A 17,558-nucleotide genomic window follows, 5' to 3' on the forward strand; every position below is an offset into this window, starting at 1 on the left:
TGGGGTTCCTGAGTTTGAGAGGGTGGTCTGTAGCATGCTACAAACTGTAAGGCAGTTTTGCCTATGGTTAGTTGCACCTGGATAGTCTCCGATGCTTCGTGCATTGCCACTAACCTGGAGGTGTGGGTATCTTTGATGAAAATGGATACTCCCCCTCCTTTTGTGGTTCGGTCCAAGTTTTGGGGCCGGAAAGCATGATATGAGGTAAAACCTGATAGTGCTGGGATGCTCTCAGGAGCCTTGAACCAGGTTTCAGTCACTGCACAGACATCGATGTTCTCCATACTGAGGAGGGCTTCGAGGGCGTGCATCTTGAGGTTTAGACTTCTGGCATTGAGCAGCATTACCCTTAGTTACCCTTGAAGTATCTTCATAAAAATCATATGACCATATTCAATTCCTTAAAAATTAAATAAATTATGAATTAATTCACATTCTTAAATATTCTCTCTCTGCCTTTTAATTAATATAGGCTTTATACTGACAGTATTATTCAAACCTGGTGCTACATCTGCTTGCAATCGAATGATCCATTCATATTCTTTTAGTTCTAGAATGTTATTCATATCTCCTCCCCTAGTACCCATATCTACTACACCTACACCTCTAAACTTAAAAGTATGTGTTTTATTATTCATAACATGTTTACTTAATGCATTCGTCACCACTTTTCTTCTAATTTCGGACTTATGTTCTATTATGTGCTCCCTTCACTTTCTAGTTTTCTTACCAACATAAAATGCTGTGCAAATTGTACATGTTGCAAGATATACTATTTGGACTGTATTACAATTTGCTGAACATTTAAATTCATGTTTTTCTTTGGTAGTAGGATGTTCAAAAGTATTTACTGAATCATAAATATCAGCACAAAAGCTACAATTGTAGCACTTCAATGTTGCATTTTTATGTTGTATAACTCTCTTTCCTTTAAAGTCCTTATAACACAATTTCTGCTTCAATGTCTCCAAGTTCCTGTATGAAAATCTAGGTTTCAAGCCTACTAAATTTTTAATTTCTGGCATAGCCATCAATATAAGCCAATTTTTTTTCTATAATGTTGCATACATCTCTAGTGTTTGCACTAAAAGTAGTGACATACCTAATTACTTTGTCACTTTCATCTGAATTTTGTACTGATTGTATTATGTCTCTACCAAAAATTGGTTTATATTTATCCTTTCTTCCTATTTTTACCTCTTCATATATGGCATTTACAAATTGAGAAAAATATCCATTCTTTTCAAATTCTCGCTTCATTTCATTCGTTTGGAGTATGAAATTATTTTCCTCTGTATTAAGCTTGCTAGCCCTTATTAATTGTACTTTCAAAACACCTTTAAAAGTATGTGGTGCATGCATACTATTTATTTTAATATATCTATTAGCATTTGCTTCTTTCTTATATATTGCTGACTCTATTCTACCTGCTTTCTTGTATAACTGGATATCCAAAAACACTATACTATCTACTGAAAAAGACATTTTAAATTTCAAGAAATTCGTCGTAGCATTTAAATATACAATATATTTCTCCAGTTCTTCACTATTACCATCCCAAATTAACTTGTGAATTAATTCATAATTTATTTAAGATATCTAGATTTTCATCCTACTACCAAAGAAAAATATGAATTTAAATGTTCAGCAAATTGTAATACAGTCCAAATAGTATATCTTGCAACATGTACAATTTGCACAGCATTTTATGTTGGTAAGACAACTAGAAAGTTAAGGGAGCGCATAATAGAACATAAGTCCGAAATTAGAAGAAAATTGGTGACGAATGCATTAAGTAAACATGTTATGGATAATAAAACACATACTTTTAAGTTTAGAGGTATAGGTGTAGTAGATATGGGTACTAGGGGAGGAGATATGAATAACATTCTAGAACTAAAAGAATATGAATGGATCATTCGATTGCAAGCAGATGTAGCACCAGGTTTGAATAATACTGTCAGTATAAAGTCTATATTAATTAAAAGGCAGAACGAGAATATTTAAGAATGTGAATTAATTCATAATTTATTTAATTTTTAAGGAATTGAATATGGTCATATGATTTTATGAAGATATATTTATGTAATAAGATCCGCCAGGGGATCCATGAGAGGGGACACCCAAGATCTAGAGGGTCCTGCCCCAAATGCCTCCAGGAACACCGACTCGTCAGGGCTGAGTTTTTGGGCAAAGACCCCCCGACGCTGATGAAAGATCTCCATGATGTTTCCAAATGAGACATCCTCTGGGGGTGATCAGCTGGAACCCTCCCATTCCTCCAAGTCCGTGTCCTCCATGAGAGACTCTGGAGGGGAGTCTAAGTGTCTCCTTTTACACATGAATTTTCGAGGAACCTCCTCGTGGGGGGACTCTGGGGAGGACTTGAAAACATCCAGCTGTTCCTGTGGGGGAACACTCAGTGGTGGAGAGGCGGCAGGCTGTCCCTGAAGGGGCAGGATGGAGAAATCCTGACCAGAGATAGAGGGAGCCAGGACGGACTCCGAGGATGACATCGTCAACAGTCTCGATGGGATCGAGAGAACCCTATGCACCATGTCAGAGGCAGAATGAGAATGAACCCCTGGAGCTCGGGCTACAACTGAGCCTATACAATGGGGGAGCAGGAGCCGAACCTCAGGTGCCAAGAGTCTGACTGGAAGGCTTGGCTCTGAAAAACTCGTACCGAGGCCACCCCCTTGGATCCAGCACCAAGGCTACAGATCCGAGTTTGTCTGAGCCGACCAACTCAATGCAATGGTCGGTGTCGAGGTACCATCGGTGCCGACCCCTCAACGTCAAGGGTCTTCGGACCCAAGGGCTCCAAAACCAGGGGTCAGATCGGAGAAGGAGTTATCGGGATGAAGGCGGACGGCATGACCCAGCCCCAGAGGGGGAGGAGGCAGGCAAGACTCCCATCTGTATCTGCATGCAGATGAACCTCCGCATCATTCTGTCCACCTCATCTTCGGAGAGGCTGCAGGTGGCCTAGCAGAAGAGGCCACCAACTCCAGCCTAGACAGATAGTGTGATGAAGCCGACACCAGTGAAGGGCTCTGAGACTCCTCAGGCTCCGGGGAGAAGCAAGGGGAACAGAGCTGGGGGAACTTGAGCCAAAACCTGGGTGAGATTTCGCTGGTGGCTCGGCCTAGGAGGAGCGGTTGGGGGACTGCTTCCTCGGCCTATCCCGGTGCTTGTGCTTCTCTCCATCCCCAAAACTCTTGGCGGGAGGTTGAGTCCCAGAGGACGGGGTGGAGGGGGAAGCAGAAGCGGCAGAAGAGGAAGCTTGGGCCTCTGCAGGAGGAGGTGGAAGAAGGCCCTTAAGTATAAGTTTATTCCTCCTGTCGATCAATGTGCAGAGACTGAACCCCACACAGATCGAAAAGGAGGAATTGAGGTGCTGGATTCCTAAGCATACAACACACAGAGCTTATGGCCACACTCTATGCACTTCCTAAATCCCAGTTTGGGTGTCCCTGCTATAGCAGAGCGAGAGAGACCCACCAGCAGGCACATGCGTGCGCATGCGCACACACACACACACACACACACACACACACACACACACACACACACACACACACACACTCTAAAGACAGCTAGAGGGAAATGGGAATAGGAAAGTCTTTTTTTTTTTTTTTTGGTTATAGACTGACACCTGAGTGAGAGAAGGGTAGAGAGAAGAAAAAGGGGAGAGAAAGGTGAAAAATAGTTAGAAAATCTAACTCACCTACCCAAAAAAAAAGCCTGGAGCAGCAGATCACAATGCTTGCTATTAGCGTGGCAAACTAGATTTGAAGCTAGGAAGGAGACAGGGGCATTATGGGTAGGGGAACAGCTTGTGGCTCGGATCCAATGTTGGAGAAATGCGGCAAAGTCAGATCTGTCCTGGATCCATGTACCACAGGTTGAAGAGCAAATGAAGACAACTTCAGATCTGTAGTTTCTGCTTGCTTGAGAGTTACTATTAAAAATAGGCCTGACATACTGTACCCTATACTATTTGTTTGGCTTGACTTGTTCTCAGGTTGGGGAAAAAGGGAATTTATTCCTATCTTCCTTTTTAAAATTCTAAAAACGTAAGGTATGTTTTTGCGGGGGGGGGGGTTGGCGTGCAAGACATGAAAATTGTACTGTATTTCTTCGATATTTTTTTTTCTGGTTTCTTGAGAGTGCCAGTTGCTAGAGTTCTGGTTAACTGAGAGTTTACTGTAAGTTACTGCATTAAGTGGCTGATGAACAGAAATATATGACTTCACGGTCAATCTGCATACCTCAATGATAACTGAACTGGAGCTGTAGAATGCAGATTAACAGAACATGAAATACTAACTATGAGGGCAAGGGGAAAAGATCATACATGAAAATACATTAAATGTAATAATAACTAAAAACGGAAGATTTAATTAACTTACAGCTAATGGGCAATGGGTCACTTGCTGGGAAAGCTTATACTTTCCTGTTTTACTTAAGAGTTTTTTGACTTGGTAAGCAAACTATGTAGAGTCTCATCTTGATGAACCTGACCCAGTGAAAATAATCTTTTCAAAAGATGATTATTTTCAATATAAAATGTTCACACTGTTTTCTACTGGGAACAGAATTCCACATAACTCCTTACAGGAGACACTCCAGTCAAGGAAATATTTATTTAGTGCTTTTGTCCACAGACTTCATCAGAATAAAATGACAAAATGTGAAAAAACATATATACTGTTCTACATACTCGATTAAACAATTAATTCAACAATCAAACAATTAAAATCTAAAAACTTCACAAAGCAACTTAAGATAACAGTACAGAATATGATACAATACTTATAAAAAGCACTTAATACAAATGCTATCATTGATAACAGGATGCTTATCTGCTTGTAACATAAGCTGCCATTTGTGGATGTTATTTTGTGGATTTTTGTTTTATAAATCCTTTGGGTTGGTGTTTTTTTCCTTACAGGAGGTACTATGAACTGAAGAAAAAGAAATTTGTACCACTACAGTATTTTCGACACAGTGTGGCACCCTGGAGGACAAACCAATGTACAGCAATTCACGAAGTCAGTGTATTTTAACAGTCAAATCTATGTTTCCATCTAGAAAACAAAATCAGCTGTCCAGTTGAAGAAGATGAGTTCATAAATCCTCACCCTTCGCCAAAGTCAAAGTTAGTGAATCTTGTTTCAATGAATTATATGGCTACCATTTTGTAAGAACACTTTATACTTGGCTATTCCTCAAGTCTCCTGAGCTGGAACTCTGAATCTGCATCAGAAAGTACAGCAGTGGTAATGTAAACCTAGCTGTTGTGTCTCATTTAACTTTGTCTCACTCCAAAAAGAGATACTCATATGACAACTTATGAAAATACATAACTGCCTGCAGTTAATGAATCCAGACCTTGACTGCAGCTTCACAACTCTGCAGAACACAGCTGCTACTAACAGGGGGGCAAGTTACATTGCTGTATTAGTGGAAAGGAGAGTGGCAGAAGTGGAAAGAAACCAAACCATCTTATATTTTGTGGTACGCAACAAGGCCTGCCTTAACTCCCCCATCATCACAGAGTGTAAGATCTATCTACATATAACTACTAATTTACAAAAGCAGATGTGCTTCATATTCTAATTATATACAAACACACACATGCATGGACTCACATGTGTGTCTGTGTTTCTATATCCTTTATTTTCATTGCTGGTAGTTCCAGTACAGACATCTGCCTCTTCAGACCTACTCCCCTGGCAATACAGAAAAGACACCTAAGCATAACCATGACTGGCACATGCTGACATATGTTAACTAGCTCAAGGGGAGAAATGTAAGCTTATCAAAGAATGGGCAGTGAGTTCCTCAATAACATCATCATGGAAAAAAAGATAATCATCACTGAGAATGGGATACTTACCTTTCACTCATTTACTTTTAGGTAGAGGTGGGCTGCACAGAGGAGGATGGGCTCCTACCTATGTCAAGAATGCTGTGACTATTATTGTGCACATATAGTACCTCCAGCCTGTGTTAAGCGAGTCCCCTAACCCTGACTGCTACAATGGCCTCTCCCTCTGTGTAGAAAAGGGGTCACCAGATACTATATCCTTATTGTGACCATCCCACTAACATCTCATGTCATAGTTAGAATTTCATCCCTCACACCGGTGGGCTGTGTACGGTCGTCTGCATTTGCCAAAGTGCATCTTTATTTTGGTACACAACTCTGACAGAAAGGGAAACACACTGCACAGTTCTAAAATAGCAACTGTAGTCTGTATATGCATTAGAAAATCTAAGCTACTTAGTTGAAAATAAAGATAAAAAAATCAGAACAGGTACCACTTTATAAAAAAATATATATAGAAGAAAATGACAAGAATTTAGCAATCTTCCTTGTAAATGACCGCATCATGTCTTATTGACATTTTCAGTAAAATGCACTTTAAAAAGTAAATACAACAGGAAGTACTTGCCTGAACATTACATGCTTTGTACTGTCTTGGGTCACCTGAACAGTCATCTCTTTGTGAGAACCTAAAAATGAAAACATGTTAGATGATGCATCTTTACTTCTTTTCCTTCAGTGGGAGCTGTCATTTAGAAAATGGGGCCATACGAACACATCATTGTAAGAAAAGAGATAACTGTGAAACACAAATAAATAAGTAAATAAGCAGTCAGTTAAATTCACCTGAAGCAACTCCGAACACGGAAAGCAGCCCCTCCTCCACAGGTACTAGAACATAAGCTCCAACTTCCCCACTGTGACCATTCATTGGGGCTTAGCTGCCGACGTTGGCGGTGTCCAAGCTGTGGCTCCCATCTATGCAACCTGTAATCTATTACCTACTTGAGGAAACACAATAAGACACAGCAAGCTCTGAAATATTACTGCAATGTCATAATGCCTGTTTTCACTTTTTTTTCTGGAAAGCTATAATAAAGAGAGACAACAGTGTCAGTGAACTAAGAAGAGCTACACTGTAGGTTTTGTGAAAAAAATTACTTTTCAGAGTTTAAGTAACAAATATTACAAAAATACATTATTGTGGATGAGACATTAATACCAGATTCTGGATGAAATAATTTATTTGAAGGTTACTCTATCTCATATATTATCATTATCACCACCATCTTCATCATATTAACAGTGTCTTGTCAAAATGAATACATTTTTCTCTCCATTTAACTTTCATTTCCTGAACAGTTTCTTTAGAAGAATATTTCTCTACTTTTCATTTTTTCTAGAAAAATGAAAACTCTTATAGTAAGTAAGCATTAATGCACAAGAGAGTCTTGCTTTTTGTATGATAGCAGCATACCTAGGTATGTAGTAAGGCACAGGGGCGAAGACTAAGCATCCTTCCACCCCAAGGTGTGCCGTTAATACTCAACAACAAGAATCTTCATGTGCCCTAACATACTTATAAACTTACTGTAGTTTGTGTCACAGACTTGTAAAATGGTTTATAAGTTTTATTATTTGCATACAAACAAACAGTATTAGCAAATTATAGTATTTAGTAACGAATATATACAAAACAGTCCCTAACAAAAATAAAATACTATGTAAAATTAAAGGTAAATGGAAGAAGTGACTGCAGATTTACTATTAAAAAGAAAAAGATTTGAGATTTTTTTTGCTAATTTATTGCTTGTTTCAGCTGAGGAAAAATAATTACTAGCATAACATTTATACTGTGAAGTGTGGTGATGGAAATGACATACTTATCTGAAGACACATACCATGTTTCTAAAATAACACAACATAATGCAGAATCTGTTGGGCAACTGGCACTTTATTCCAAAAGTACAAAAACCTCAAGTAAGTGCTTTCATCTCCAATCACAATAAGAGACTTCTTCAGACTGAGGTAACCATACACACATAAATAGTAGTTCTAATTGCATGATAAAACTTACATCACCAATCACATGATAAATAAAAACATCACCAACTTAGTATATATTCATTTTAACTCAAGCTACCTTTAATGTTTTAACCCTTTCCTTTTTAAATACATAATACATTCTTCTCTGTTATTTAATCTAATTTGCCAGCAATATTCAAGCCAGCCTAACTCTTCTTCTATAGTCAGAATATTAAGAATATTAGCCAGGGATTCTAACACTAAAAACCTATAATTTCCTTTACATTTACTTCCTTTATAGTGTTTACTCATACCATTTTTATCATCAGCTATTTGGATAGCTTGTTTATGTTTGTATATTCTTTTATTTAACTCTCGTGTAGTTCTTCCAACATAAGAAATGTTTACATTCCATACACACTATAAAATAGATCACATTCTTAGATTTACAACTAAACATCCCTGGTATTCTCACTTTGCTGTTTCCCACTTCTAACTCACTCCCTTCAGTATATAACAAATGACGCATATTACAATTATAACATTTGATCATACTACTTCTCTGTTCTGTTTGATAACTTTTACTCAATTTTCCTTGAAAATACTTTTTAAAGCTCTTAGCTTTCTTTTGTACAAATGTTGGACTAGTTCCTATTTAACTAATTAACTCACTATTGGCTTTAAATAATCCCCAATTTTTCTTAACAACATTCTTTATAGCCTGTGAGTCTACAGTATTTTGTATAGCCATAGCCCTTCTACATTCATATTCGTTTTTACTGTTATCAGTGCCATTTACTTTACCATTCCTTTCATCTATCTGCTCTTGAAGTAATTTATTCACTTCTACAGATGGATGACCTATTTTTCAATTTTGTTACAAAAGAACTTTGCTTCCTCAAGGAAGTCATCATCTTTTTTGGTTAAACTACTAATCATTTTTAACTGTCCTTTCACTACATTCATCTTAGTTTTTTTTGGGATGCATACTGGAATAGTGCAAATAACTATTATTCTGAACTTCTTTTTTATACACCTTAGCTACTAACTTCTTATCTTCTTTAAAAATGGTTACATCCAGGTAATTAATTTCACTATAATTAAATTGATAAGTAAATTTCAAATACAAACACACATTAATGGTGTAGCTATGGGTGCATCATTAGCCCCTAGCTACGCAAATGTATTTATGCATGGGTGGGAGGCAGCTAGTATGCTGGAAAGCAAATTTAATAAGCATATTATTAAAATGGTGCATTTTATCAACAATGTTTTCCTTGTGTGGAAAGGAACACTTGATCTGGAAGAATTTGTACACTATATAAATAATGTGAAGGGACAGTTAAAAAGGATTAGTAGTTTAACCAAAAAAGATGACTTCCTTGAGGAAGCTAAGTGAATGCAAAAATTAAATAGCTTACATTTGTTGAGATCTTGAGTCTTCAATACCTTTTTGGTTTCAAACAACTAATTGATAGTGCCACTAGAATAAATAAAACAAGCAAAAAAGAAACCACCTTAGACTGGGTTCTTACAAACTCCCCCTCACAAAGCTACAAAACTGGCATCCTTCCTGATGACCTTAGCGATCACTCCCTCACATATGTCATTAGAGCTAAAACTCATCAAAACTTACCTACCTCACATAGAACACTATATTCAAAGAAACAATTTAATCCCCAAAGATTTCAAACAGAACTCTCACAGTACAATTGGACCCCTCTAAAGCACCTCTCTCTCAACAAAGCCATAGAATATTTCAACTCAGCATTCCTTACAATCCTAAACCACCATGCCCCAAGTCGTACCATTAGAATAAAGACCAGAACAGCACCCTGGCTTACCTCTAATACTAAACAAAGATCAGGCTTAAAAATAAATCTTGGAAGAAATGGCTCCTCTAGAAACCCAATAGACTATCAAACCTTTAGAGAGCTGAGAAACAAAACCAAAATGCTATTATTTCAGACAAAAGAACTACTATGTAGAACTTCAGCAATCCACAAAAGAACCAAAAGGTTCTGGTCTACTATCAATCATCTACTTACCCCAGGTAAAATAGTAACACCTAACCCACAGAATCTAGACCCTGATAATCCCTCTTTAATAGCCAATAACTTCAATAGCTTCTTTACTACTTCCATACAAACACTAGCAAGCCATTTATCCCCTGATGCTTCCCAACTGATCTTAAGTAACACCAACAACGTCATTCCTTCCCTTCAACTTCAACCCATACCCACCTCCTACATACAATCTCTCTTACAAAAACTTAAACCCACTACCCCTCAGCAGATAAGCTTCCTACTGAATTCCTTCAGGTAGCAGCAAAAGCTATAGCATACCCTGTTTCGATCCTAATAAACAGATCCATAAGAAGATATCACACATCATACCCTTACATAAAGGAGGCAAATCCACTGACCTCTCTAACTACCAATAGCACTATTATCTCCACTAGCTAAAATCATGGAAAAATGTATACACAAACAACTACTTAACCATCTCCTTCAAAATAACCTACTAGCAAACACTCAACATGGATTTAGACCCTCACATAGTACGACCACTGCACTACTTTCCTTTACTAACACAATAAACTGTAACCGTAATAATAACAAACTAACTGCTTCTCTTTTCCTAGACCTGTCAAAGCCTTCGACATGGTCAACCATAAACTTCTCCTACACATACTAAACTCACTTGCCTTGGATTTTTCCTCCTTAACGTGGTTCTCATCCTACCTTGAAAACCGACAACAAGCAGTACTCTGGAAAAATTCTCTATCTGCTCTACTACCTATCTCCTTAGGAGTACCTCAAGGATCAATATTAGGCCCACTCTTATTCTCTATCTTTATTAATGATCTTCAATCATCTATCCATAACACTACCTGCATACAATATGCAGATGATTCTACCATCATCTGTACAGCTCCCAAATCTGAACTCCAGTCACTCACACAATCTACCTTTTCAACCGTTGAACAATGGTTCTCAAAAGATGTCTCCTTCTCAACTCCAAGAAAACAAAACTATTACTATTCTCACCTACCCACAAATCTCCTCAACTAAATTTTACTATTACTGCAGCTGACAATTCTCTTATCTCCCAGACTCTACTACCAAACTGCTTGGTGTTACTATTGATAATAATCTTAACTATGATTGTCATATCAATAACACTATAAAAGCAGTAAATAAAAATATAGGTTCACTGTACAGAATAAAACCCTTCCTTACTCCAGAAGCACGGACCACCTTAGCTCAATCACATCTTATCTCCACCCTACTGTATGCTTCCTCTATTTACACCAATCTCTCTAAAGGTAACCTGAAAAACTAACTACATCCTATCATAATATAGCCCGTTTGCCACAGCATCCCAGTACAGAACTCACCACTGTAATAACTTAAAACAATTACAATGGTTAGAACTACCTAACAAGCTTATCTATCAACAACTCTTAATTACACATAACATTCTTTATCAACCAACAAAAACACCAGCTCTCAGTAACCTCCTTACTCCCTACAAAAACTTGAAACAGTTGATCTGCGAAAAGATACAAGTCACCACAACTAGAATTACAAATTCAGCAGGTAACTGTCTATTTTCAAACTCCATAGGAAAATATGGAATAACCTCCCCACACATTACCTCACTAGACTCCTTTCAACTTTTCAAAACAACTTCTATTACATCTTAACAACTTCTGGCTCTGCTCCTGTACCAATCCAGACTAAATGACTTCTTCGCTCTTCAGCCATACTTCCCTAAAAATCACTATCTTTCCCTGCTATTTCAAATGACTAAATTACTGTACTGTTCTAAAAAATATGAATATATAACTTAGGCTATTTGTTTTTTACCTGTTTTTTTTTCGCTGTATTTTCTACTACACTAACATGTATGCATTGTTGCTTAAATGTTTAACCTTGTTTTAATTGTGGAGCTTTTCTCCCCGGGCCTCCACTGAAAATGGAAATTATCCAGCTGGACTAGCCCGGTCAACAAATGTAAAATAAAATAAATAAAATAAAATTAATATAACTGCCGTTTCTGAATTTACTGTGGTATATTACATTTACTTCTTTATGGACTTTTTAGATGCATTGCTGAATTGGTGCATTTTTGTGGGTTATTAGTATTTATAAGCATGCACTCTGAGGTTTACAGAACAGCCACACTATTTGCCTTTTCCCTTCTATTTTTATGATACGTTTCTTTGCACATCTGTTTACTAAATGTGTACTGTTATGCCTTCACCTCTATTACCCATAAAATCAGAACTGTCTTGCTACAGACCATATCTTGTACTAACTTCCTGCAGTTTATAAAGATACTCTCCAAATGAAAACAGTGGTATCACTGCCTGAAAATGTTGAGCACACTAACTCTACATAACTTGCATTTAATACAATCCCTTATGCATTACAATCTCCTATAAATCCCTAAATCATTCCAGGCCTCCTCATAATGGTCACATATACACATATAGCACTAAACATGATGCAATATCACTGACAACTGTTGAACTTTAAGAAGCTTGGGTGCCTACTGTACTTTGCCCAGGATAGTGGAACTCATATTTCATTCACTTTTCGCCCACTTGGTATTTCTCCAAATGCATCATAACCAACCTACAGGTCTTTTAAAGTTAGGGGGGTGGGTTTCTGGGAATGCATCCTTCTCACATCTATTGTCACTCCACTCCTCTGCTACAAATCCTTAGTTACTACACACCACGTACAACTTCCTCTGATTTGTAGTGGGATGATAGATTTCTAATACACCGAGGCACCACATGGATGGCATAGTGTTAGTCACCATTGTTGTCTCACAGTACTTTGTTCTCCAATTTTTTTTTCAGATGAGGTACCTTCTTATGGAGTCTGCATGCTCTCCTCCTGTCTATGTGTTTTTTGCCACTTACTGTGGTTCTCCTAGCATATATCAAACACATAAAATAGATAAACCATGAGCCTCCAAGTGGCTTGTTAAGGATCTATGTGGTGTGTGTGTGTGTGTGTGTGTGTGTGTGTGTGTGTGTGTGTGTGTGTGTGTGTGTGTGTGTGTGTGTGTGTGTGTGTGTGTGTGTGTGTGTGTGTGCGTGCGTGTGTGTGTGTGTGTGTGTGTGTGTGTGTGTTCTGCAACTAACTTCACTCAAAATTACTTTTTCTGCCTTGTGCACACTGTCTATTAGAAATGGCTCCAGTTCCCTAATGTCCTGAATTAGAAAAGGTGGATATTTGCAAATGAATGTTAACAGCATAGCATGATAACAGCTCAGCAATGTGTGATTAATTTGTATTTACCATGTTGTAACTGTCAGTGACTGTTGAATTCAGAGAGCTGGGACTGAGGAAACTCATTTCATAACATAACATTAACTGAATGGTAAATCTCCCACGAGATTCCTAAGTTTTCATTGCAATGTAAAATTCCACCCCAACACATCTAATATGTGGTCACACACCTAATAAAGTGCCAAGCTGCACATTTGTGTAATAAAAGAGTAATAACTTTGTAAGAATTTGCTCCTAAGAACTGACCCAGTTGTCCAAGATTTGGGAAATTATGCTGGACAGTGACCTAATGTTTGACCAGTATGTGTCTGTTGTTGTAAGAAAGTCCTGCTACATTGTACAAGTTATAAACAAAGGGATTGTGTCTAGATCTAGGGATGTCATTGCCCCCCTTTACTCAGCCTTCATTGGAATGGTCACTGAATAGAATGTCCCACTTGGCATGTATCCATCCAGACACATGTAACAACTGGAATGCTCACACAGATACCTTACCTAAAGGATACGAGGCTTACATACCATGTCTTACATGGACCGATTCAAAGCCCCGTCACTATACTCAGTATCCTACAGACTGCCAAGATGTGATACGACCTGTGTCTGGCCTGCAAGACATCCTCCAACCCATTACTTATGGATTTACTGCACATCAGCAAGACAAAAAGCATCAGAAATACTCAATCTAGGGATCTAAACCTCATTAGCAACATCAACAGAACAGTTTGGAGGAACAAGTATATCTTGCAGAGGATTCTGCTGCTGTACAACATACTCCCCATCCACATAAAACAAAGCCCATCTCTGTCCATATTCAAGCACAACTTAAATCTATGGCGAGGAAACTGAAAATTTACCCCAGGACTGCCCCCTGTACTACTAATGGACAGAGGCAGCTCCTAAATGCTTTATTCCATGCATGAGTCTCCTCAAATGATCTATGGCATGATAACAGTTATTCTCATTAAGGGTAATATATAATTATTGACCATTAGATGGGTAAGGCTAATCTGTAACCAAATAGGATAGGTTATTTTGAGCACAAAAAGGTAAACTGGCTAGGCTTAAAATGGCCCCCAAGGGCAGCTAGCTTAGTACTTACCTATGAACCTATAATTTAAATAAAAGTAATTCAGAAATAAATATCAAGCTAGAAGTCATTCCATGATCACTCATGGCAACTATCACAATGACATCTGGATCATTGTTCAAGTCAACACATTCCGGAGTAAATTAACTAATTTTTGCAAGTCTGTCTCTGACTTCTGGTTCCTTTTACCTGGGCCTCCTGGGCCTTCATGTTCTACTCGTACTGGAACCCATGCTTAGTGGAGAGAATACCCTAGAAGCATTGCTGGTTCAGTCCTCCCTTTCTAGGAAAGAAAACGTGAAGGATATTAGGACAAGGGTTACCCCAGTGCTGGGGAAGGGAGTGAATAAATGCATGCCGGCCCTCTCATACTATAGCTGACTGATTTCCCCACCTTTGAGTCCTAAAATAGTATACTCCATTGAAGATGACATGCATGAACAACCCCTGCAGTTGGCAATAAGAACAATCACTTCATAGTCACAGCACAGTCAACGATCCTTGGAAATACGTCTGAGGAAACCGAAAGGTGAAAGCGCTCACGTCTCTTTGAATAAATACGTATTTCCAAGGATCGTTGACTGTGTGGATTTTCTGCTGTGACTCTGCATATGCTTTTGAGAGTTGAAACAGTTATTTATCCTTTTTGTGCAGAGTTTAAGCTCCGTTGGCTCCGTGTGTTTGCTTGTGTGTTGTTTGGAATCACTTCATAGTGCTGAATTACTTACACATCCCCACGTCCCATCTCCCAAATGTCATACTAGAATGGAGTGAGAATCTTATCCTACCCCTGATGAAGATGACTTGGCTATAACATGTTCAAGCCTATTCCCTTTCCACCAGTTGGTCCTCTGTTTTCCCAGGTAGCCAACTGATCCTGGGCTGCCAGTGGAATTGGCAAATACATTGCCTCTATGCCAGTGGGTCTCATGCCACAGAGCTTTTTTAAACATAAAATCCCTATAACATTTGAAAACCTGAATATTTATGAAGTGGCTTTAAGAATACTCTTTTCATTATATTTTGGTACTCCTACAATTCTTTAACAGTTAAAACTTACAGATTTTACTTTTGAAACAAACAGTTTCTTTACTAAGCATAATGATTTACAGATTTTCTTTCTTGTACATAAGACAAAGGCCTGTTGTCATATAGTTTGTGGGAAGACAGCTTTTAAAATTTTTTTTTTCTTGCACAGCACATATCTAGAATCAGACATCTGACTACCCCCAAATTTACACAATCTTTCCCTATGTGACTTTGTACCACACATTAACATGCATGCAGACTGGATGAACTACTAATATGCTCCAACCTGTAATTTGGGTCTTCATTCCTTATGTCTCTACCTGCATACCGTGCGACTGACCAAATCTCTTAACAGCACCTGAGGTATTTGTGCTTATTAGGTTTACCTGGTTAACAAATACATCAAACAATTTTCCTAACATTAGTCTAGCATTAGTCTCAGTCTCTTATTTTCTTCTTCCATAAAGTTTTCTTTAGTCCCAAAACTTATAATTGCATTCCAGGAATTAAAGAATCAAAATATTTTACAGATTTTAATAATATAATGTACATTTAGGCCTAATGTTTTCCAGGCTTTGAGCTTTTTTTTTACTGTGTGCAATGAAACTGGAGTCATAACAACTGTGAAGACCTCCATACTCTATATGCTTATGCCAGCATATAATCGAACATTATGTGACAAATACAGCAAGTCTGAAATAAAATAACAGAGAATTATGCAAAAGATCTATGATAAAAACGTATCTTTTAAATTAGCCTTTAATAGTATAAATGGCATATATTTTAGTTTGTTTAATAAATATGTGGTCAACTTATCTAACCTCACAATTTCTGCATGCATGTGATATGTCATAACCTCTCTCTCTCTCTCTATATATATATATACATATATATATATATATATATATATATATATATATATATATATATATATATATATATATAAAGCATATTACACTATCAGTAGTTATCAAACGAAAGAAATACAGGAAGCGAGAGACAGAAAAGATGGGCCAGGCTAAGAAAGAATACTGCTTGGCTAACAAAGAAGCTAAGAAAGCAATAACAATGGCAAAGAACAAGATGTGATTGAAACTCAACCAGCTTCTGGATAGTGACTCAGCAAATGGCACAGAAAAGCTCCATCAGACTGCAAGACAATGACAGAAGCATAAAGATAAGTCTGCAGATTCCATTTAAAAGGGATGCTAGCAAGTACTGGAAATGGTCTTAAATTAAACTCAAAAATGTGCAAAATCATCATATGTGGCAAGCATTCTCATCCTTCAATATGCAGTACTGACAATACCCCACTATAAAATGAAACTGTAATTAGAGACCTTGCAATTTGGTTTGATAGCTCCTCTGTTTTGATCATTAAGTAACCACAGTAATCAGAAAATCTTTCACCTTTGTGCAGCTAACTGCTATGGGAATGTCATACATATCTTAAGTGGTCACTCCTTTATATTCAGCACTGATATGACCAAATGAATATAGTGCCAGTTTTGATATGTACCTCACTAAACAGGTTAAACAACTAGAAAGTCCCCAGTTTCTAACTACAGTAGAGAGTCAATTATCTGAACTAATTGGGACCTAGGGTAGTTTGGATAATCAAATTGTTTGGATAATCACACATATAACTGAACCGGATAAAAAACTTCTAAAATCTTGCTTTTTTCTGCATGCAAGAATATACATTTCAACCATTCAGCGATTCCAATGGACAACAAAGAATATTTTTCACACACGAGCTGGCTACAAGCTCAAAAATCATGCTCAAGCTAATACGTTAATATGTTTACATATTCAGACTTTATGATTTTTCCTACCCGAAAACTTTGGAAGGCTGGTTCTGATAACTGACATTTCTGATAATCGACGTTGGGATAATCGACTGTTTACTATAAGAAGAATACTGGCTTGAAGACCTTGAGACACCAGGAGAGCTGACACCAACATTTAAAAGGAGAGAAGAGATTTTTTTTGCTCCTCAATTTAAAGTTGAAGGGGGAAACCACATCAAGGGACAGTACTGGACTTAAGAACAGCTAACTACACCTCTGTTAGGAATACATATTTTTTTGAACATAAAAGGTTTCTGTCTTTTGCCTCCCTTCATCTTATTTTTCTTCTACTTACTTCTCGACAGGGTAAACAGCACAGTGAAACTCCAAATACTTCCTAAATACTTTTCCAGTTCTTTATTGATCTTCTTTAGCATTTCTAGAGGCAGGAAACTGGTCAGATCATAGCTTATTTGTATAAG

The 17,558-nt window shown here is 37.6% G+C and overlaps 1 protein-coding gene across 1 annotated transcript in view; it reads right to left on the reverse strand.

The window, feature by feature from the left end:
* Positions 1-353: 353 nt before the first annotated feature.
* The window catches only part of LOC122787906 (ADAMTS-like protein 3), a 255,659-nt gene continuing 238,454 nt past the window's right edge, over positions 354-17,558 (reverse strand). Inside the window, exons 3-6 of the mRNA XM_044054830.1 lie at positions 6,683-6,837; positions 6,465-6,525; positions 500-611; positions 354-400 (exon numbers count right to left, since the gene is read on the reverse strand). Coding sequence (XP_043910765.1) covers positions 354-400; positions 500-611; positions 6,465-6,525; positions 6,683-6,837 — 375 coding nt within the window. The remainder of the gene's footprint in view (positions 401-499; positions 612-6,464; positions 6,526-6,682; positions 6,838-17,558) is intronic.

The sequence above is a fragment of the Protopterus annectens genome, chromosome 13.part0, assembly GCF_019279795.1.
Source record: "Protopterus annectens isolate FY-2018-M chromosome 13.part0, PAN1.0, whole genome shotgun sequence".
Taxonomy (NCBI): Eukaryota; Metazoa; Chordata; order Ceratodontiformes; family Protopteridae; genus Protopterus; species Protopterus annectens.